Genomic DNA, 22962 nt, shown 5'->3' with positions numbered 1-22962 from the left:
GTGCTGTCATGTGTAAGCGGTGTCTGTGCTCTTCAGCGGATGACATTGAGAGTCAGATGGGAGTGTCATGTCCTGCTGCAGAGCTCCAGTGAACATTGATCTCCTGTAAGGCAACGACTGCTCAGGTCAATACCCAATTCATACCGCGTGTCTCTGTGCGTGAGTGTTTGTGCGTGTGTGTGTGTGTGTGTGTGTGTGTGTGTGTGCACGTGACTGTGAGGGAGAGAAACAACTGACCCTGACTCTAACTCATGGCCAAGATGATATATTATATAAAAATTACAGTGTTGAACTCATTAAATGTCACTAAGAAATATTTATTAGTGTGTGATTAATTTAAAATATCCATTTTCCATTTTATACTACTTTTATGCTATATTTTAACTCCACTACATTTATTTAACTACTTTATTTACCTTACAGATTTTTTCATACAAAACCTAGCATCAGTATATAAAATGTGATGCTCTGCTGTAGATTTAACTACCCACCAGTGTATAAAATACTTTAAATTAGCTCCATCTTGACCTGCTACAACAGTAAAGTACTACTTTCCCATTAATGCATCAGTAATATTGATTTATATGATAATATAACACTGACAGAGGCCATTCTGCATGATGAGTACTTCTACTTTTAATACCTTAAAGGAATCATTTGAAGCATATCCGTTTTCAAGCAGAAAATTAGGTGATAGATCGATATCATTCTTATATCTGTGGGTTATAATGTGTTATATATAAAGCTACAGCTAGGAAACAGTTAGCTTAGCCAGAGAGACAGGAGCTAAAACGGCCTGTTTCAGACAGAGGCTGAACTGAGGGGCTGCATAAAGGACCAGTAGAAGATAAATAAGGAGTTTTTAACTGTAAATCATGCAAAGATATTTAAGTAGAGCCCCAGAATATAAACATACCAGACCTGGAAATGTGCATGATACGTCCCCTTTAAGTGAGTTATTTGATGAATCAAAATGCACATTCCTTTATTTTCATGTTTTTTTCACATTCTACTAATTTGTAATTTCACTTCACAGCTGCAGTGATCTGATTCATAATGACAGTGTGTGTGTGTGTGTGTGTGTGTGTGTGTGTGTGTGTGTGTGTGTGTGTGTGTGTGTGTGTGTGTGTTTGCCTTGAAGGGTTCAGAGAGAGAGAGAGAGAAAGGTGGGGGTCAGTAAAAAAAAAAAAAAGGAAATGCTCTGAAATGGCAGACACTTGCAGCCTCGTGAGTCACCACACAACGGATAACACACACACACACACACACTCACATTGTCACGCACACACACAGACATCAATCTGTCAGCACGCCACATGCCGCAATGACAGCCACCCCTGACATTTGCATGCGTTGGGGACGGGACATTTTTCAGGGAGGAAACAGAGGGAAAGGGATGAGAAAGATGAAGGGCAGTGAACCGTTAAGTAAGTGAGGCATTAAAATATTCTTACTCAGCAGCCGCCGTCTGATCTCGTGTGATGTTTAATGCTCGGACACACTCCTATTACACCTTGCACCTACACTGAAGATTATTCAGACACTGACGAGCGAGTGAAGAGCGAAACGATGAGGTCAGGAATCCATTTTTTGGGGTTCTTTTTTAAGATGAGAATAAATACGCTTACAATCATGTGCAGCATCAGCCAATCAGGGAGGTGTCAACTGTTTCAGCAGCCTGGTTAGACCTGAGGCGAGAAGGAGAGGTCATGCTTTCCTCTTCTTAACAATGTTCTTGTCAAAAGATAATGAGTGCGCTTCTCTGTAGTGGAAATATCTTCAGGCGTGCACACTGCAGACCAGACTTCAATAACACATTACAGCGAACGGTTCACTTTCCACAGTCAGCAGTCAGCCTCAATTAACGCCCTGTTTTCATACAGAGAGAGCAGCAGAACAGCTACTTGGTGCTTTTGTGCTACTCGGACATGACCAGCAGATGTTTGGGAATTTAATAATGGCCACAAGTGCTGGTAGGTGTGGTGGAGCCAGAGTAAATCATTGGCCAATCAAATTAGCTCCTCTCAGACCTTTTTATAAGGAGCGCCTGTTCGCTGGCAGTTGAAATCTCTGTAGTCATGTTTTTATAAGCTGAACCGACATGAAACTGCTTGAACAGCTTTATGGTGGGACTGTGATGTTTGTATATGCTAGGGGTGTTCCCGAATACAAATACATTATTCGGCAAAGCACAAATGGTGGGTTTTATACGAATATTTGTTTCATACAAATATTTTAAAAGTATTTGTTGGGGATGTTCCTCAGAGATAAAGCTGAGCTACTGACACAAGCAAAGTGCTTCCAAGGGACTCTCCATAACCTGTTGTTCCCCTTCTCCTTTCCACGAAGTTAGGTTGTAAAAAATAGGCAATAACTGAAAAGTGCAAAGCAATAATTGCCTTTGAAGTTTCTCCCTACATGTTACATGGTGTGCTGTCTCTGTGTTATGGGTGTATAGATAGGTAGAGGTCTGTCTGCAATGAGCTGATTATCTGGGAGACTCTAGTTCAAGACCTGGTGTGGGAACCTCCTTCATGAGGTAGTTTATACATGAACACTTATTGTAACACTTGAATTTTCTAAAATTAAAAGTGTAATAAAAACAAAAACAGGACTTTTAAGCTTATTTCCACTTTTATTCAAATACAAATACAAATACAAATAATTTTGCTGCCTCAACAAATACAAATGCAAATACTGGGCCCTCTGCACATCTCTAGTGTTACGGACTAGTCAAGTCTGGGGGATTCAGTGCTGAGAACCGATCCTAGTCCTAACCTGGAGGGTGTAGAAACACCGACACAGAGGTAGAGGGACCGGTTTCCAAAATTAGAGAGAGACAGCCGGGAGGTGGGTTACCTTACCGAGTTCCCAGGCCGGCTAGCAGTTATTAGGTCCCTCCGACTCGACCTCACCAGCGCTGGGCGTTGCTCTCGTGAGCGGCGAGCTCCGTCTGGCGTTTCAGTTCAGTTTTTGGTGGTTGGGGGATGGGTCCCCGAAGAACAGGGCTGGTTTTACACAAGGGTCCGGGAGCAGGAAAAGTGTGAAGCTGTAATGTCTCAAAAACGATTCTAAAAGGACGTCTCTGCTTTTTAACTCAACTCATATCACTCATTCAACTTCGCGCTTTCGCAGCTGAGCCTCATCACGTCATTAAGTTACTCCAGTGACTGCACGCACGCAGCTTAACCACACCCCCTTGTTATCTTCTCAATGAAAACCAGTCCAGTGTTTAGAAAAGGGAAAGGAAGAAAGAGGAATCACTCCTAACACTAGTATATGCAGCAGTTTTATTTATTTATTTAGCCTCACTATTATCCGTCTGACTTTGGTGAACCTCTGACTACCAGCAGGTCTCACTTATTTTGTGAAATATCTCAACATCTACTGGATGGTTTGCTACCAAATTTTTTATACAGACACTCCAGGTTCCCAGATGTTGCATCCTACTGACTTTGGTGATCCCTTGACTTTTTCCTCTAGCGCCACCATGAGGTGCATTTGTAGTTGTGAGTGAAATGTCTCAACAACTATTGGATGTATAATAATAATAGATTCACCTTTCCAAAAAAGTTGCAGAGTGCTTTACAAGAAGTAAAAAGTAAATAAAATCCAAAACATGAATATAAATTACACAAATTACCATCAGTTAGGAAAAAGCCATGAAATAAAAATGAGTTTTAAGATGAGATTTAAAAGAAGACGGAGTTTGCCGCAGCTGCAGGGCTCGGACAGTGACGGGGCGATGTTTAGGAACCGTTAATAAGGCTCTGCTAGAGGCTCAAGCAGCGATCAGGCTCATTTGGAGTGAGTAGGTCACAGATGTATGCAGGAGTCTGACCATGCAAGGCTTTTAAAAGTAGTAAAATCCTAAAATCAATTCTAAAATTCAACCAGTGAAGGGGCAGCAATGATTGATGTGGACGTGTTCAAAGCCTGGCAGCAGCGTTTTGTTGAGGTTGTAGTCTTTGGATGTTCCGCCTACTTAGACCCAAATAAAGTGTGTTGCAATAGTCAAGTCTGGAGGATATAAAAGCCTGGATGACTGTTTTTAGATCTGCAAATGTGAGGAATGATCTAATCTTAGTTAAATGTCTCAGTTTGACAACGCAGGACAACATAATTTTAGTCACCTGAGCATCAAAAGACAACTGTGAATCGAAGATGTATCGCATGACATTCTTGTTCCCTTTCAGGATGCATTACTACCATCAGTAACCTTGGTGATTCCTTAAAGAGGAACCAGTTTATTTACAGGTATTGGGGAGTACTATGTAAAAATATTTCATAAATGTGCAATGACAAAGTTTTACCGTCCTAAAACTCTACTTAGGCTACATGCTGTTTTTTTAGCCACTACTTCTGTAAATTACCTGCATCTTCAGCTTCAGTTTACCAAACAGCTACTATTATCAGTACTATCAGCTATTCAATAGAGCTTTCAGTGAGTTTTTGTTCCGACGTGATGGCTGAGCAGCAGGGGGAGAAACTAGCGTATATCATTATCTGCGAAATGTTGGTCAGCGTAATTTTTTCCCCACTACTCACTGATGCAGCACTTCAATCTGCATTTTTATTGTTAACTATTGATTTTCTTAAAAAAGACTCTAGCAAACTATCTCCTTAAGCGACAGACTGTAAATATGTCAAGTTGTCCACATCAGTGTGTGTTTCCAGGTGTTGGGGAGTACTACTGCATGTGTGTAAAAAGTATAAAGTAGTAGTATAAAGTCTTTTTTTGTCTCCAGAGGGAGCTGCTGTGTGAAATCTGTCAAGTTATCGGTTGGGGAATGAAAACTACAAGTTTGAAAATGAAAAAAAATCAGTGTAGTTAGAAAGAAATGAGGCTAATAGACCTCTGTAGCTCCTCATCTCTGCTGGAGGCTAGTAGCTCAAGGCTACATTAGCCACTACTAGCATAACACACCTGAATCTGTACAGTCCAATGAATAGAGTGGAGTTGCATTGTGGGTAATGTAGGTGTCAGGTTGTGAGAATGAAGAAGAATGTGTGGAATAAAAGAAGACGACAACTCTGGTTACTGCTGAATTGAGTTTAAAAAAAAAAAAAAAGACTGTCCATTGTGAGTCCGACATTATTTTAGAAGTGCAGTGCTAAATTGGAGAACTTCTTTCATCAAGCACCATCATCAAGTCAAAAAATATACCTGCAAATTTAATGAAATTCCTGAAATTAGCCTCTGCTGTACTTTGTGTTTAGTGCTAATGAGCAAATGTTAACATGCTAAAATAGTGAACAAAGTAAACATTATACCTGCTAAACATCAGCATGTTAGCATTGTCATTGTGAGACGATATTAACATTTAGCCAAAAGAACGGCCTCACAGAGCTGCTTGTGTGGCTGTAGACTCTTTTATTCTTTTCATCTTTTAATAACAATACAAATAAGAAGAATAAGAAGACATTGAAAGGATCAGAGAGTGTTAGCTGTAGCGTTTTAAGCTTTGGTCAGGCTGCTTCACATCTTTATATGCATGAACACTCTGCAGGAAGCAGGTAAATCCGTATCACCATCCCGAGGCAGCACAGCAGCTATTAAAGTTCCATCTGTAGCCTGAAGGGCTGCGGTTCACAATTATGCATGCAACAAATATGGTTATCTTGATCAAACGTTGCATAACCAGCTCACACAGGCTTCTGTACACAGTCAACAGGGAAATATTTGGGTGATTTAATTAAATTAAATTCAAGTTAATTGGCATTATACAGTTCAGAGAACACGTACAACAAAATGTCTTGTGGCTCCTAGAAGGCGGTGCAGAAAAGGCAAATAAAAAAGAGCAAATACACATGTAGTGAAAACATAGAAAATATAAATATGTGCGATGAGAAAGGAGGAAACACTATTAACATGTATGTTTAGAGGAAGAGAGTATTTACATGTGTGTAAGGAAACCAGATAAGAGGCAACAAGCAGAAATGTAAACAGTAAAAACTATATTTGATGAGCAGCAATGATCAGACATGTTAAACCCTGAGATATTGATGAAGGTAATGAATGATTGATATTAAATAAGTAGATGAGGAGGCAATATAAAATGAAATGAGACAGTGATTTACATCATAGAATAAATTGTGTGATTAGTAGATAATCGGTGCTGTATTGTTTGGAAAAAATGTTTCTTCCTACAGTTATCTTTGAAAAATTAATACTTAAATGAAGTAAACAAGGCTGTTGTTAATAATAATAAGTTAATAATAGATAATGCAGCACTTTAATTGCATTATTGTGTGCATGTAAATCTTAACAGTGATCCTACGCTGTCATTTTTCCTTCATTTTATTCTTTATTTGCATTATTGCATGCAACTTGTTTTGCTTAAAGAGCAACTTAACAGCAGCCGAAAATACTGCTGCAGTGATGTAAACGAGTACTCCAGGTTGAACCAGTACATCATGACATCACCCCTGGGTGTGGCTCTTCCACAAGAGACTCATTAAGAGATTTAGAAACTTTAAACAGGCAGTAAAACACCAGATGCCTGGTGTGAAGTTACCCTTTAAATGTTATATAAAGTTTGTCATTATCATATTTTGTGCCAACATAAAAACAGACAAAACACCTAAAGAGTTGTAATGTTTGATATATTTGCTGTAATATAGCTGACTAGCCATTATTCTCTTGGGGAAGATGCGATATATATTCTCAATTTTTGATATCAGAATTTTCCAGCCTGCATCGTGCACATTTCTGCACACTTGACAAGCATCAAGGGAAACCACAAAATCATGAAAACACATATATTTATTCGATTTACAGCTGCAAGACATTTGTGCTCTGCTCTGTCAGTTTGCACACAAGTAACTTTAAACCTTAAAGGCAGAAACTTTCCAACAAACCAGAAACACTTATGATAATAATAATAATAATATCTTTATTTATGTAGCACTGTATGCACATTTATAAACAAAACACAAAGCAAAATCACATGTGAATGCATTTTTAAATTACAGCGTAAAAACTAAATACAGTGTTGCCAACGGGAGGAAGGTAAAGGAAGAAAAGTGAGTATCAAACGATAAAACACTGTGAAATATGACCTCATATAAAAGCACATCTATAAAAGTATGTTTTAGAAAAGATTTAAACGTGTACTGAGCCTCAGATCTTCTGGGGTCCTGACCGAGAAGGCCCCGGTCCCCCTTTAAAGAGCTTCTGTCGTCTCTTCCACCAGCAATAATTCTGAGACGATCATCTTGTGATCAACTAGATGCATATCATTTGTTTTCAGATGATCCTCCACAGCTCAGATATGTTTTTATGAAGTTAGAAAACACCATCATGCAATGCTCTCGCGTGCTATGACAATTTCTGCAGTTGCTCAGTGTTGCTTTCAACTCCAAACCGCTTCCAGCTGTGCTCCTGTCCTCAGATTTTAATGTTTAGCTCTCCTTTGCTACAACACTTTTTAAGCTGCGTTTTCACGTTGCGTGCCACTTCTGTGTGTTTATTTTTTGTTTGTTTTGTGTGTTCAGGTTTTGGGTGGACGATGAACATATCTGGCGGCCCCCCAGGGGAGGAGCTCACAGATGAGGAAAAGGAGATCATCAACAGCGTACTGGCTCGTGCCGCCATGATGGAGGCCATGGAGCAGGAGAGGATTGAGTGAGATGGAAAACTGTTGTCTCTGTTGCAATGAATCACATCAGTCAGCCATGAATGCAGATGCTCACTGCGTTGAATTATTTTTTTTGGGGGGGGGGTGTGTAAAACCAGTGCCAAGTTTGTGTCTGTGCTTACGTTTTATTTTGCACATGTTCTCAGGCGTCTCTCCAGTCGCCTGGATAATATCAAGAGGACAGCCTGTGGTGACGGGCAGTCGCGTTGTCTGCTTTGTGGGTCGTCCTTTGGACCACAGGGGGTCACAGCTGTCCTCTGTGTGCAGTGCAAAAAGGTGGGTGGATGCCTGATTATTTCTGCTTGAATAATGAAAGAAAGCAGACACTACACGAGCATGCAACGCTTCTCTACTCTGCATAGACGGGATTTCTGTTTACTATATTTTCTATAGTATTTTGTAGATCATAAGACGTTTCCTATGGCGATGAGCAGCCGGTGAACCATATGTTAACTTGTTCTGACACATACTGTGTTTTTCCTGATATTATGCATCACATTCTGTTTCTTGTTGCTCCCAATAAGTAAGTAAAGGTTAATGCTTTCTGAACTGTAAAAATATATGTGTTCTATGCACCGGCTATCAAGGACTAAGTCTGTGTGGGATTATTATTGTAGATTATGCTTCTGTGCGTCTGTGTGTGTGTTTGTCTCATGTATTTGCCTCTTTGCAGCACATGTGTAGCAAATGTGGGATTTCCAGCAACAGCAGGACTTGTCCAGTGTGGCTGTGCAGAATCTGCAATGAACAAAAGGAGGTGAGAGAAAGGACAGAGAGTGGTGGAACAAATACTCAGATCCTTTACTTTAGTAAAAGTACCAATGCAGCAATGTAAAAATATTCCATTAAAAGTCCTGCATGAAAAATCCTACTTACGTAAAATTACATAAGTATTATGAGCTTGATGTAGTTAAAGTATTGCAGTAAAAGTAGTGGTTTGGTCCCTCTGACTGATATATTATTATATATGACATCATTAGATTATTAATAGTGAAGCATCAGTGTTAGAGCAGCATGTTACTGTTGTAGCTGCTGGAGGTGGAGCTAGTTTACACTACTTTACATACAGTTAGCTAGTTTAATCCAGTGGTTCCCAACCTAGGGGTCGGACCCCTCCAAAGGGTCATCAGATAAATCTGAGTTCTGATACACAAATCTGTTTTCAGTTTTTCTCTAATCTTTGATTTTTACTGAAATATTGGATCATTTGAACATTTATTGAAATGAAAGCATGTGAGAAGTTTAGAGGGAAAAATCACTATTTGGTGGAGCTGTTAACAACTCATAGACATGTGAAATGTGACCCCGACTACACACTGCTTTTTGTAAGACGTCAAAAGCCAAAAAAGGTTGGAAACCACTGGTTTCATCTTTAACAATGTGTTGTATTTTAAAAGCTTGTTATATTATCCATTGTGTCAAATCTTCATCTGAAAAGTAACTAAAGCTGTCAAATAAATGTAGTGGAGTAGAAAGTACAACATTTCCCTCTGAAATGTAGTGGAGTGGAAGAATAAAGTAGCAGAAATACTCAAGTAAAGTACAAGTACCTCAAAACTGCACTTAAATACAGTACTTGAGTAAATGTACTTCCAGAGTGGGTTTGATAAAATCTTGGTGCCAGATTTTGTTATTATGTCATTCTTGTGCCACCAGAACAGGAACCTTTCTGATCATATGAATGAATTTTCTTGCTTTTAGACTTGGCTTTTAGCACATAATTGCATTTCACTGTCCAGTGGCCTGGAAAATTACCTTCCATTGATACCTCCTCAATATCCAAAATGAGTAATGATTGATTCTAACGCTTATTTAATTTTAAAAAATACAGATAGCATTTTGATCAATATAAGACTTGATGAATAAGGTCTGCTTTCTGTTTTTTTTTTCTTACAATGCAGTTTCGATGATGGCACTGTGTTTATTGAGGTCTCTGCCTCAAGGAGTCCAGACTCTTTAAATAAATGCTCTCTCCTGTCAGTCATACAGAGTTACTACTCTGTAATGCTGCCAATACAAAGTGGTCATGTTCCTGTTCCATAAAATAAAGAAATGAACAGTTATCAATACAGATAATGAAATCTGCCAAAAGTTGGGTGAGCATTCATATGAAAGCTCAGAATAAAAGTTGTATAAACTTAACTTTTAACTATAGATGGGTTTCCATTCGTCTGAATGAGGAGACGCCAAAAATGTGAAAAAATCTCTAAATATTTAAATATAAAAACATTTTCATGCCTAGCTGAGGCAGGAAAGTTAGTGTATCAATAAAATAAAATGGGACAAAAGTACAAAGTACAAGTGAATAAATGATGACGTACATGAACCATGTAACTTCGGGACTACAGATGAAAATTTGCTTTTTGGGTATATTTCCAGAAATTAATATGAATTGTCCCTGTCAACTACATTAATAGACTTAAACATCATTGAAGCTCGTTATTATGCTTATATATAATGTCTTTTAAGCAGATGTTTTCAGAGAAAAAGCTCTGAAAAGCCACTGTACACTACCTGCTCAGCACCAAACAGACACAGTTAGCTGTAGACTAGCTGGTGAACATAGTGGAGCATTTAGCAGCTAAAGAGCCAGATATTTCCCTCAGGAGTTGGTAGAGAGTAAAAACAGAAGCTAAAAGAGGGTGAATATTGGACTTACATTCACCAGGTGGACAGAAACACGACTCCGTAACTGCTGGATGTGGAAATAAGCAACTGTTTGCTAAAAAGTTCAACATATTAACTTTATGAAGTGATAATATGTAAATATAAATTTACAAATGTAAATTAATGTAAATGAATGCAGGTTTAAGGCTTAAAGAAATGGTTGGTTGCATATTGTTATATTGTTGGGAGCCTGTCTTTTGGAATATTTAAAATGCGTATAAAATCAAATCAAACTAAGAAATGAAATCTGATCTACCTCTTCACTTTGTTTTCTGTGTTTTTTTCTGTGATTTGATTTTACTGTGAAAAATTCATGTTACAATGAAAAAACAATTCAGTTTTCAAAAACCAAAGCTTAAATAATTGTCATATAACGTTCATTTGTTTTCCATTTAATTATGACAGTAAATGCACACATAAGAAAGGAAATACAAATAACAATGTGCAGTAGTATTTCATAGTATTTATTTGTTTGATTTGTTTTCACTGAGGTATTTAAAATCTTCCATACTTTTCTAACTCCAGTATCTGCCATATTGTGGAGAGTCATGGCTCTACATCACTATGTCTGTATTGTTGTGTGTATGAATCAAGTGTTTAGGGCCTCGTTATTGTGCTTATATGTTCATATAACTGGCATTACAACATATAACCCCAGAATGGTTTCCATCAGCTGACACAATGTTTTGTATTTCATATGAACAAACTCTGCAGGTCCAGAAGCGTTCAGGAGCTTGGTTCTTTAAGGGGAGAGGACAGCAGGTTCTGCCTGCCCCCCTACCTCTGTCCAGACCTCAACAGTCCAGCACTGAGAGCAGATCTGGTCCAGCGGACCACAACGGATCACAGGAACCTACGACACATCATCAGGGGCCTGGTAATGATACACAGATATTAGGTTTATACTTGTGTATGGGTCTGCTAGCATACCAGGATAATGATAGCTTGTTATTAAAAAATAATTAGTAAATGTTACCAGCTGGTTTTAGGATGACTTCAACTTTAATTGCTTTTAATAGGCAATTTTAATCATATTTAATGCAACTATGCATGGATTCATGAGTAATTGTAGGTGAAAATAAAGTATACTATAAAATTAATCAAGTACACTTAAAGTACATTTGAAGCATATTAATATTGTTGGTGCTAAAAATATATTTTATTTCAAAGTTTAATTAAGATTAAGATGTTGAGATGCACCATCTTGTTTTTAAGGGGGTCCTCGGGCACAAAACATAAAAGTTACAACATTTAAACAAAACAAAATACATTGATAATAATAATGATAACAACAACACAAAACAATCACCATAGCAACATCAACACGGACATACACATAAGCCACCTGCTACATCTGTTACACGAGTCATCTGTACAAAGAATGAACAAGAAATAAAATTAATGAATAGATCAAATAACATTATGTCAAAGTACTGAGTCCACTTATAAGCTAAAATGAGGGTAAATACAATCAAAAACAAGAACAAGTAGATTTGAAGTAAACAAGCAAAGAAGACTTGAAGTCATGGAGAGAAGAAATCGATCTGAGTCAATTACGCAAATTATTCCAGTCTGAGCTTTAAACTTAAAAGCACGTCTAACAATTTATTTAAAGACTCTCGGCACAATAAAAAAAAAAGTTGTTGAGTGTGTCTGAGTGAATATGATGAATGGAATGAATGAACTAAAAGCTGTTTCAGGTATAAAGGATAGTTAAAGTAAATGCATTTGAAAACAAAGAGCAACCAATAAAAATGTCTCTTAGAGTTAAGTTTTAGCCAGTTCAGCGTGTTGAACATCAAACAGTGATGTGTGCAAATCTATAAATATTATTGTAGAGTATATTTAAACAGGTGTAAATGGCATATAATAACACCATAATCAGTAAATGCAGATATATTAAATCTGTGTTTAGCTGCAATACTTTAGATTATATTATTCCTCTAACAGTATTTTATTGCACTTAAAATAAGAACTTAAAATAGTATACTAATATAAGAAATACAACTTTAGCTGTAAGTTAGTGTATTAAAGTGCACCACAAAGCAATACTAATACAAACAAAGTACAATTAATACATTATTTAAAATTATACTCAGATAAATTTAAATAAAAGTACAGTTATAATGGATTTTCATATACTGTTATGAAGTATATTTAATGGATGAAATTTTAAGAAATTTTACTTTTGTTGCACTTTTAAAAATATCTTTTCAACACTATCTGACAGTATTAATATTTGAGTGAATTTAAAATAAGAGTCAGTACTACAACAGTAATTTAGTCCTTTCCTGAGTACACAAAAAACATAAAAAATATAGTACCATTAATACATTATTTAAAAGTATACTTGATTATCAAAGCTAAGTTAAAGCTTTAGTACTGTTGAAGTGGATTAAAGTGTTGCTATAGCAACAGTAGTGACCACAGTAAAGTAGTACTGATAGTAGAAAGAGCCACGATGAAAAAATACACATCTAAATGGCAAATTATGGCATTCATGTTACATTACAACACAATCATAGAGACTCACTCGCCACAGGACACGACTGTCTACTGTTATCACAACATGGACTGAACAAAATACAAAGTGCCAAAGTGCCGCAATAAAGTGCCACAGTTTGTTAGCTCCTAACACAAAGCTGGCTGCTGTGACTCCGGGTGTCACTTTTACCCTGTATTTTGAATTTTTTTTAATCAGGGTTTCATTTTTACATGAGAAATATTGCCAAAATCCATCATGTCAGGGAGAAAATTATACATTTTTCTGTCTCTTCTCGCTGTCATCGCTGTTCCAAACTGACTCAGAACTATTTACTTGTTTTGTCATTTGCACGTCACACAAAATTAAACTCCAAGCTACTGAAAAAGACCCTTAATTTGCCAGTTTCACATCTTATATTGCCTTCTGGTTTAATTTAGACAGGATGTTTATACTCTTCTTATCTATAGTAATGCGCTGGCATCATCACACTTCATATTAAAGTACGTCTGACTGCTTAGGGCAGCAGGTGTGTTTGATTGATTGATGTGATTCAGTGTTTTAACAAGATGTACATTAAATTTGCACTTATACTTGAAGTCTTTTCTCTGATAAAACAAAAAAATCTGTTTGAAAACAGTTCTGATAAAGCATAAATATCATCTTTGCATCACTGAATAAATGCCGCTCTCAATGTTTTCAGACAATATGTTACTTTTATAAAAGAAAATACTTAAAGGATGAGGACTTAAAGTGGTTGGTTTGACCAGCAAACATCACGCAGCCTCGTCCACAAGAGTTAAATACAGAATATGTGACCTAACAACACGATAATATGTTGAGATTTGCGTTTTCGGCTTGTGCTGCTGCCCCCAAGTGGCCAGAAATAAGCACGTTAATTCAGCTTTAAGTCTTAGAGAAACGTTTGGTAGCAATTTGTTACATTGATAAGTTTAAAGCAACGTTTGTTTTTTATACTTTATTGCAAGAACGTAGAGTTACATTTGCTTACATATGATAGCATTCAAAAAATTACCTTTATATACTACAAAATAGCAACAGCAAATACATTTACAGGAACTGTAATGCTAGCCGAATGACGAGGAAATGTTGCCTAAATCTAAACATACTCACAGGATCAGGATGTCAACCTCGGTCTCCGAAGTCCCTATGGCTGCAGAGCTGTACATAAATGTCATTCATTCAAAAAAACGTTGCCTGTGAACATAAACCATAAAGCGATTACGTTGGAAAAACAATTTCGTAGTATATAAACGTCATTTCGTGGAGGCAGGGTTAGTTTCAAGGCCTCTTTGATGGAGTAAATAGCGAGTAATGTCACTACTTACTTTGTTGAATTGCTGTTGAATAATTAGTAAAATAATGAGTGATGACTTAGTGATTCCATTTTAAAGCAACACTGTCATTAAATGGTTTATAACGCACCATAATATAGTTGTAAACAAATATAAGGATATTTTAAGTGTGTGTAATTGGGCAGGAGGGTTAAAATAAAGTGTCATCTGTGAGGTGTGAGGAGCTGCGGATAACTAACAGCAGCTGTAGCGGTGGCAGGAATGCTTTTATTTTTTTTATTTTTTTCTTCCTCAGAGCTCAGTGCAGAGTCACAGCCGCAGCAGTCCTGTGGATCAGAGCAATGGGAGCAGACAGCAAGAACAACAGCTGACAGCTATAATGAGAGTCAGTCCCATCCAGCAGCTGTAATGAAGACGGAGAGACATGTGTTAGCCTCCAAACCGCCTCAGGCGAACGCACAGGAGGTCACCCCCACCTCAGGTAACTTCTTCTAAGAATAAATCCAACGCTACGGGGGTGGCTTTCAAAAGATTTAACATCAAAATCAATACGGAAAAAAAGGGACGTTTCAGGCCTTATTATTCACTAATTGAGTATTGTGACGTCTCCAGCTCCACCTGCAGATGTGGAGAAGAAGGATGAGACAGTGTCCCCTCCAGCTGTGGAGGAAAAAAGACAACCTGTTGTTGCCTCCAGTTATGTTTCATCCCATTCTCCCATGACAAGAATTGTTCCACCTGTCAATCCTCCGGCCAACAACCCCACTCCTCCGAAACCCACGCCAGACCGAACAGAGGAAGAGGACATCGACTATGACTCAGATGATGCCAGTATGACTGAATTTTTCCTCTAAAACCAAACCTCTGATTTATAGAAAGCGAAGTTGTCTTTCTTCCTCTTAGTCATTTTTTATCTGTGTAAGTAATATAAATTCCTCTGTATGTGCCTTCTTGGCTGCAAAAGAAATTTCCCATGGAGCGATGAAGAGTGACGAATCAATGTTTATCTGTTTTAGAGGGTGTTGATGTAAATGTTCAAGGGCTTTATTTATCAAGCTTCTCAGAGTAGGAAATCAGCCCCTAACTGGCCATAAAGTCAACTGTCTTAAAGGGGACACAGCATGGTTTTTGTGATTTTCTGTCATTAATATACTGTAAGAATGTCAGATGTCTGTGTTAAACATCGTCAAAGTTCCAAAACAGCCTGTTTCAGACAGAGGCTGAACTGAGGGGCTGCATAAAGAGCCAGTATAAGATAAATAAGGAGTTTTTTGAACTGTAAATCATGCAAAAATATTCTAGTAAAGCCCCAGAATAAAAAATGTAGAATGTATATGGAAATGTGCCTGATATGTCCTATTAAACTTAGGAAATCACTAAGTTGTACATTGTACAAAGATGTGATCGGATGGGGCTGATTCAGCATAAATCCTGCTCTGAGGTAGCAGTATTTTTAGTCTTAAGTTAATTTGCAGAGCGACTCTGAGTGATGTTTTTTGCAGGGATTTGATTTATCTCTCAGATGTCTTATGTGTTCCTGTGTTTACATTCTGGCAGCCACTCTGGGATGTCTGGAGTTCAGTCTTCTTTACGAACAGGAGAATCACGCCCTGCACTGTTGTATTGTCAAAGCGAAGGTAAATACATGCACAAACACAAGATGAGACTGGACAATACATTTATAGAAACATCTCAGCTCCAGCAATAAAATATGTGAAATACATTAGTACAGCACTAAATGTGTGCACATTACACACAAACACATCAACTCTGCCAGATCTGATTATTGTTGTTTCTTATGTGTCTCAGGGTTTAAAGCCAATGGACTCAAATGGCCTTGCTGACCCGTATGTTAAGCTGCACCTGTTACCTGGAGCCAGTAAGGTACAACCTTCATTACAACTTCAAGGTGCTGATTTCAACAACTGCACAGCTCTGATTTACTGGTCTTGGCAACGTTTTAAAGCTGCATTAGTCTGTTTTTTTTATTATTATTATTCTTTTTCGGGGGGTTTTGGCTACTTTAGGGGTGGAGCACCACAACAAGCTTAATTTCACACACACAGACCACCTCATACAGTTAACATGGTGGATGTTTTAGCAAACAGACATTTGGATTTGTGTTTCTGTCCACCTGATGAATGTGAGCCAAATATTAACCCTCTTTTAGCTCTGTTTTCAACTCCTGAAAAAAAAAATTCTGGCTGTATAGCTACTAGATTTTCCACTTTCTTTACCAGCAAGATGCTAACTTTGTCTCTCTCCTGCTTGGTGCAGGGCAGGCTGTTTATTTAGAACATTTTTATGCTGAAAAAGTCACCTGCTGCAGAAAAAGGTTGACGAGAACAGCGAGAATGAACCAAAACAGTAAAGTTGTGGGCCGTAAAAGCAAAGCAAATGTTCAAAATAGTGGAATTCTCTGTGGATTTTGTCACAACAAGTTACTGCTTTTACATTACATATAGTCATTTGTTTATATGAATATGTCCCACAAGAAATCTGGTGAGGCTGCTTTCTGTTTTTATGGCCCCAGACTGTAGAACTATAAGTATCTTTAAAAGGAAATTTAAGACCCATCTTTTTAAATCTGGTTTATAATTTGTGATAATTCAGTCTTGTTAAATTTTAAACTTCATATTAGCTTGATTGTTATTGTTTTCAATGTTTTGTATCATGTTGGTAACAAACGTCTTACTCGTTGTTATTCTTTTCTGTTTTTGGCTTAACGTTGTTTTATAGCAGCTCTTGGGGCTGCATCTTTACATGGCAGGTGCTGACTAAAGTTATTATTATTCTATGAAAATATTGATTTATGCAGCTATAAATAAACACATCGTCAGGATGTCAGAGATGCCGCGGGGCATTAGCTGATACACTGAAAAAATATGCTTGGGGTGCATTTATTAAATTAGGAATGTGCTCAGCTAATATGATGAAGCAAAAACCAATCACCTTGTGCTCCTGGCATCAAATATATGAACATACACTAGTGCTACTAGACTTATGAGATGAAGAGTTGTCATAGTTGTGTTGTTTATGCTAAGCTAAGCTAAGCTAACCGTCTGCTAGCTCCAGCTTCATATTGATCGGACACTCGGAAGGAAAGCAAATAAAATGTCCTTTAACATCCACAGTTCCCAGGAGTTTTAGCCCTGGACGTGCTATTGAAACCTTATGAGACTGTAGCTGTTGAATGCTAACAAATTAATTCATCTTTTACCTTGCTTAAAACAACAAAGTGCTCATGAGGTTTTTGATAGCACGTCCAGGGCTAAAACTCCTGGGAACTGTGGATGTTAAAGGGCATTTTATTTGCTTTCCTACAAAGTATCTGATCAATATGTGTTCTCAGCACCGTTGTACTTAGAAAATACAAATAAAATCTCAGTATCATGCCTCAGCATTTTAGAAAGACAGGAAATGTGTTAGCTAAAGCTAGCTAGCTAAAGCTAAAGCTCACAATAATGGAAATAACATAGTAGTAAATGTCTTTCTCTTTATGTTTCTCCTCTCACTTGAATGTTTTGTCTCATGTTGCTGCTTTTCAGTCTAATAAGCTTCGCACCAAGACACTTAAAAACACTTTGAATCCTGTTTGGAATGAGACACTGATCTACCACGGCATCACTGATGATGAAATGTCACGCAAAACCCTTCGGTGAGAACAACTTTAACCCACCTTACCTTCGATATTGTACCAAATATATGAAAGTAAAAGAGTTGAATTGAGCTCTTGTCTGTCTGCAGGCTTTCAGTGAGCGACGAGGACAAGTTTGGACACAATGAGTTCATAGGAGAGACGCGAGTGGCCCTGAAGAAACTGAAGTTTGACCAGAAGAAGAACTTCAGTGTTTGTTTAGAGAGAGTTATCCCGGTAAGCCTGAAGACAACACTGACATCTTATACAGTGGAGTCCAAAAGTCTGAGACCACGTTGAAAATCTCTAATATTTTCACATAAATCTGGAAATAATCAGAAAGTTTGATGATTCGGAAACGTTTAAAAACACAAGAAGTTATGACATGTAAAATGAAGAAGAAATATTTAAGATTCTGCACTATTTAAGCAAATTTGTGGCATCAACCAACTTAACTCCTATGTAGAAAAGGTCAGATTACCTTGAGTTGTATCTCTTCCATTGAATCATACGTTCAGATGACACTCAGGAGTAAACTCAAGTAACTCAACTTGCAGCCAGTATTCGCCTGTTATAAATTCGGCTGTGCCTCAAGTTTCCAGCAGATCATTGCTTACTAAGTAGCTCTGTGAGAGTGGGAAACATGGCATCAGAACTAAGTGAAAGTGTCAGAAGTCAATTTGTTATTCTAAGCAAAGACGAGCTTTCTCAGCATCAAATCATGACTAGACTAAAGGTTTCTAAGGGGGGGCGGCGGTGCACGGAGCTCTAAAACGCTTTGCAGAAAGTGGATTTGTTTCCAAAACACGATGAGGCAGACCAAAAAGCGACAACACCATCAGAAGATCAATACATGAAGCTTAGTTCCCTGAGAGATAGAAGAGCAACTTAGTCACAGATAAAGAATTTGCTAAATAAAGAACGAAAGACTCAAATCAGCAAAAGTACTGTCAAAAGAAAGTTTTGTTGTAGTGTCTCAGAGGACGAGTAGCAGTTTCTAAACCACTTCTCAGGAGGGGAAACAAGGCTAAGAAATAACAGCATTTCACAGTGGATGACTGGGAAAAAAGTCCTATTTACTAATGAATCCAAGTTTGAGATGTATGGCAGTAACAGAAGAGTGTATGTAAGGAGATGAACAGGAGAGAGAATGAAACTGCAGTGAATCAAACCCACAGTGAAACACGGTGGTGGGAATATTCTGCTTACTCTGGAGTTGGACATCCTTCTGGCTGTTCCAAAGTCGAGGCTTAAATCTAAAGGTGACCGTGCTTTTTCCATCAGGGCCCCTCGACTTTGGAACGACCTGCCTGAGGAGATAAGGCTGCAGAATCAGTGACTACTTTTAAATCCCTTCTTAAAACCCATTTTACAGACTTGCTTTTATGTAATGTTTGCTTTAGATCATCTTTCTTTTAAACTTTTTATCATCTCTTTATTGTCTTTCTTTGCCTTTGGCCGCCATCTTTTTAAGGTCAGATCTGTTATTGTTTTCTGTTTCATGTCTTTGCTTTGCATTGTACTGCTTTTTGCTTTGTCTGTCAAAGCACCTTGTAAACTTTGTTTTTAAAAGGTGCTATATAAATAAAGTTATTATTATTACCTGCACCGAATTGACTCCGCTATGACCAAGGAGAAGTACGACTCCAGTCTTCAGAGACGTGCTGGACCCTCTGGTTTGCATCTTTGTGGAGAAGGATTCAGCAGGATAACGACTCCAAACACACCTCAAAGCTTTGCAAGAACTACTTGAAGACCAAAGAAGACGTGAAGTCCTCCATAGTCACCTGACCTCAACCTATTGAACATTTACGAGGACATTTGAAGACTGAGAAAGAAGAAGCTCTTTGGAACATTGTCACATCATGCTGGGATAACATTGGTCATCAAGTTTTGCACAAACGTTGGAGTCCATGCCAGCTCAAGTGCATGTTGTCATTAAAGCAAAAGGGGGACAGATACTAAGATATTCTGAAATTCATGGACATTTTTCAAAGATTCAGCTTTTCACTCAAATTGTTAAGTTGATATTATCATTTGTAATTAGTATTACATTTGAAACAAATGCAAAATATAAGTGTCTTGACCAGTGGTCTCAGACTTTTGGCCCTACATCTTATATGTGATGACACTGAGGTTAAACCTGCAGTAACTGATTGTTTGGCCACTTGGGGGCAAAAGAAACAAGTAGTGAACATATCATCACCTTTTAAGTTGATATGTTGAACTTACTTCCACATCCAGCAGTTACTGATTTATCAGCATTATCATATATCTGGTTTTCTGTCTTTGCAGGTGAAGAAGGCCGTAGGAGGTCCGGCCCGTGGCATGGCTCTGTACGAGGATGATGTAAGACCCTCAGATACTGTATATCTCACACTACTGTGTTTTCTGCTGTATACATGGCAATTCGAAGATGTAAACTTAGCATGAATATAATAAAAAATGTAGAATTGTAAAGGTAGAGCAACAAATCACAACTTGTAAGGCTGGTGATATTATATATTTTTCTTTTTGTCAACAAATCTCATGAAAAGACCAAAACCAACAATTAATTAATCTACTAACAAGTTTTTTTTTGTTTGTTTGTGCATCCAAAGCCTGATAGATCTTATTCCTCTGTGTCACAGAGCTACAATCCGATACTGACCTTATTAAGTGGATCCGATGTCAGCCAGACGTGATCGATCCACATTAAATTTCTCTATCAGTGTCATTATAAAGCTCGCTGTTTCCGCTATCAGTTACATTCATTCAGTCATGGTGTACTGCAGGCTGAGTATTTAGCACCGCAGCAGTCCTCATGTTACATAAAAATGATTAAAATGCCACATTTTGAGTTATACAGATATTAAGTTTAGGAAAAAGAGATCACCAGTATCGGATCGGTACTGATCAGGAAAGAAAAAGTCAGACTGGTGCATCCCTATATAGACATCCATTGTTGTCCAAAAACTATTAAAAACACATCAATGAGCCACATCGCTGCACTGGGTGACATGTTCCTTCACCGCCATGAACACACACACCGTCCTGCTGCCACAAATACTCACTAGAACACCAAATGTGGATTCATCCGCTGCTGAAAATAGACCCCAACAAAAGTACTTTTTTACTCCTGTTTGAGTAACGTTTGCTAAAAACTACAGTGCCCAGCTGTTTTAGAGAATTACTGAGCCTTTTTAAGGAAAACAAAACCATATATTTGTGAGCCACTTTTAAAGATTTATGCATTCAGTAGGAGCAAATGCAAAAGTTTAAAGTGAATGGAGATAATCCTGTTGCATAATATGCTTGTAGATAATTTTGCACTTAAGCAAGTACATTATCCTCCATTAGTAGATATTATGATAATCACAGTTTAATGCCTCCAGATATGTGCGCAGGGCAAAGGAGCATTAAGATCAGTGAAATTAAATATTGTTACTTTGTGTGCATGTGTGGTATGTTTTTTAATGCTTTTCTTAACTTACATTTTGCGCATTTTTGTTTTTATTCCCACTTTTTTGTGTGTGTTGTGTGTTATTATTCTGTTGGTTTGATGCTTTGTACTAAATGTTATCCTTGTGAAGCGCTTGTGTTGAAAAGCGCTACAGAAATAAACCTTTCCTTACTCGTGTGTGCAGCTGAACGAAGGTGAGGATTCAGAGGAGAGGGGTCGTATCCTGGTTTCGCTGATGTACAGCAGTCAGCAGGGTCGTCTGATAGTGGGCGTGGTCCGCTGTGCTCATCTGGCCGCCATGGACTCCAACGGATACTCTGACCCGTTTGTCAAAGTGTATGTACTGTACTTGCCAGATTATGGCTAAAGGAATAGTCTGAATATGCTTATTTGCTTTCTTGCAGAGAGTTAGATGAGAAGATCTTGTAGGGGACAGAAACTAAGTACATTTACTCAAATACTGTACTTACAATTTTGACGTACTTGTACTTTACTTGAGTATTTCCATTTGATGCTACTTTATACTTCCACTCCGCTACATTTAAGAGGGAAATATTATACTTTCTACTCCACTGTAAATTTACTTCACAGCTTCTGCTTCTACTAAAGCTACTTTACAGATCCATATCATATCAACAGTATATGTTTTTATAACCTTAACCATATTAAAAAGCTGCAGTGAGTCAGTATTAATGTTCCAATTATGACCTGTATATTTATATGGTAAAAATAACCCTCTAAATGGGGACATTTTGCATAATGAGTACTTTTACTTTTGATACTTAAAGTACATTTTGCTGCTAATACTTACAGTATGCACTTTCACTCAAGTAAGATTCTGAATGCAGGACTTTTACCTGTAATGGAGATTGTTTGTTTTTTCATTGTGGTGTTGCTACTTTTACTTAAAGAACCAGTGTGTCAGATTTAGGAGGATCTATCTGCAGAAATGGAATATAACATTCATAAGTATTCATAAATATTTTTTAATTAGTGTATAATCACCTGAAAATAAGAATTGTTGTGTTTTCGTCACCTTAGAATGAGTCCACTTCTCAGCCCAGAATGGAAAAACCAAACACTTGGAAGGGGAGGGGTATTCAGTTTGTTGCAATCTGCAACCTCACCACTAGATGCCACTAAACCCTACACACTGGTCCTTTAAATAAAAGATCTGAGTACGTCTTTCACCACTGAGAAGATAGATAAGACTCTCTCAAGATTGGTATCAATCTTGTCATCTACCTCAGAGTAAGAAAGCAAATAAACATATTTCCCAAAATGTCAAACTACTCCTTTAAATATTCAGACATTCCTGAGGTGCAGTTATTTTATCCTTCTTTGCTCTTTTGTGGTGTAGATGTCTGAAGCCAGATATGGGAAAGAAAGGAAAAAACAAGACACAGATAAAAAAGAAGACCCTCAATCCAGAGTTTAATGAGGTCGGTCTGTTTCTATTTCTGTTCGCACACACTTCGTCATCCTGTGCTCTTAGATCTTAGTCATGGATTTCACAATAAACTCTGTTATTTCTTGTGTCATCATTGTATTTCAGGAGTTCAGTTATGAAATAAAACACGCAGAACTGGCCAAGAAAACTCTCGACATCTCTGTCTGGGACTATGACATGGGAAAATCCAATGATTTCATTGGTAAGTTAACTAATTCTCACCTGCAATCGAATTTCCTCATCCATCCATCCATCCATCCTTCTATACATCCATCCATCCTTCCATCCATCAATCAATCCATCCAACCATCCATCCATCCAACCATCA

At 37.7% G+C, this 22962-nt stretch overlaps 1 protein-coding gene across 4 annotated transcripts in view; it reads left to right on the top strand.

Moving 5' to 3' along the window:
- The window catches only part of rph3aa (rabphilin 3A homolog (mouse), a), a 42413-nt gene that overhangs the window by 16573 nt on the left and 2878 nt on the right, over nt 1-22962 (top strand). For 3 of the 4 annotated variants that reach the window (XM_042394775.1, XM_042394773.1, XM_042394776.1), the window contains exons 2-15: nt 7498-7627; nt 7787-7916; nt 8314-8397; nt 11022-11184; nt 14401-14586; nt 14718-14936; nt 15663-15742; nt 15915-15989; nt 17654-17763; nt 17853-17979; nt 20038-20091; nt 21369-21520; nt 22545-22626; nt 22740-22836. In XM_042394775.1, the coding sequence (XP_042250709.1) occupies nt 7512-7627; nt 7787-7916; nt 8314-8397; nt 11022-11184; nt 14401-14586; nt 14718-14936; nt 15663-15742; nt 15915-15989; nt 17654-17763; nt 17853-17979; nt 20038-20091; nt 21369-21520; nt 22545-22626; nt 22740-22836 (1675 nt within the window). In that variant the 5' untranslated portion in view covers nt 7498-7511. Of the gene's footprint in view, nt 1-7002; nt 7027-7497; nt 7628-7786; nt 7917-8313; nt 8398-11021; nt 11185-14400; nt 14587-14717; nt 14937-15662; nt 15743-15914; nt 15990-17653; nt 17764-17852; nt 17980-20037; nt 20092-21368; nt 21521-22544; nt 22627-22739; nt 22837-22962 lie in introns of those variants that run through there. The other variant, XM_042394774.1, reaches the window with a different exon arrangement.

The sequence above is a fragment of the Thunnus maccoyii genome, chromosome 19, assembly GCF_910596095.1.
Source record: "Thunnus maccoyii chromosome 19, fThuMac1.1, whole genome shotgun sequence".
In the NCBI taxonomy this organism is placed as follows: Eukaryota; Metazoa; Chordata; class Actinopteri; order Scombriformes; family Scombridae; genus Thunnus; species Thunnus maccoyii.
Note: the sequence above shows the minus strand (reverse complement) of the source record. Positions and strands in the feature narration are given on the sequence as shown.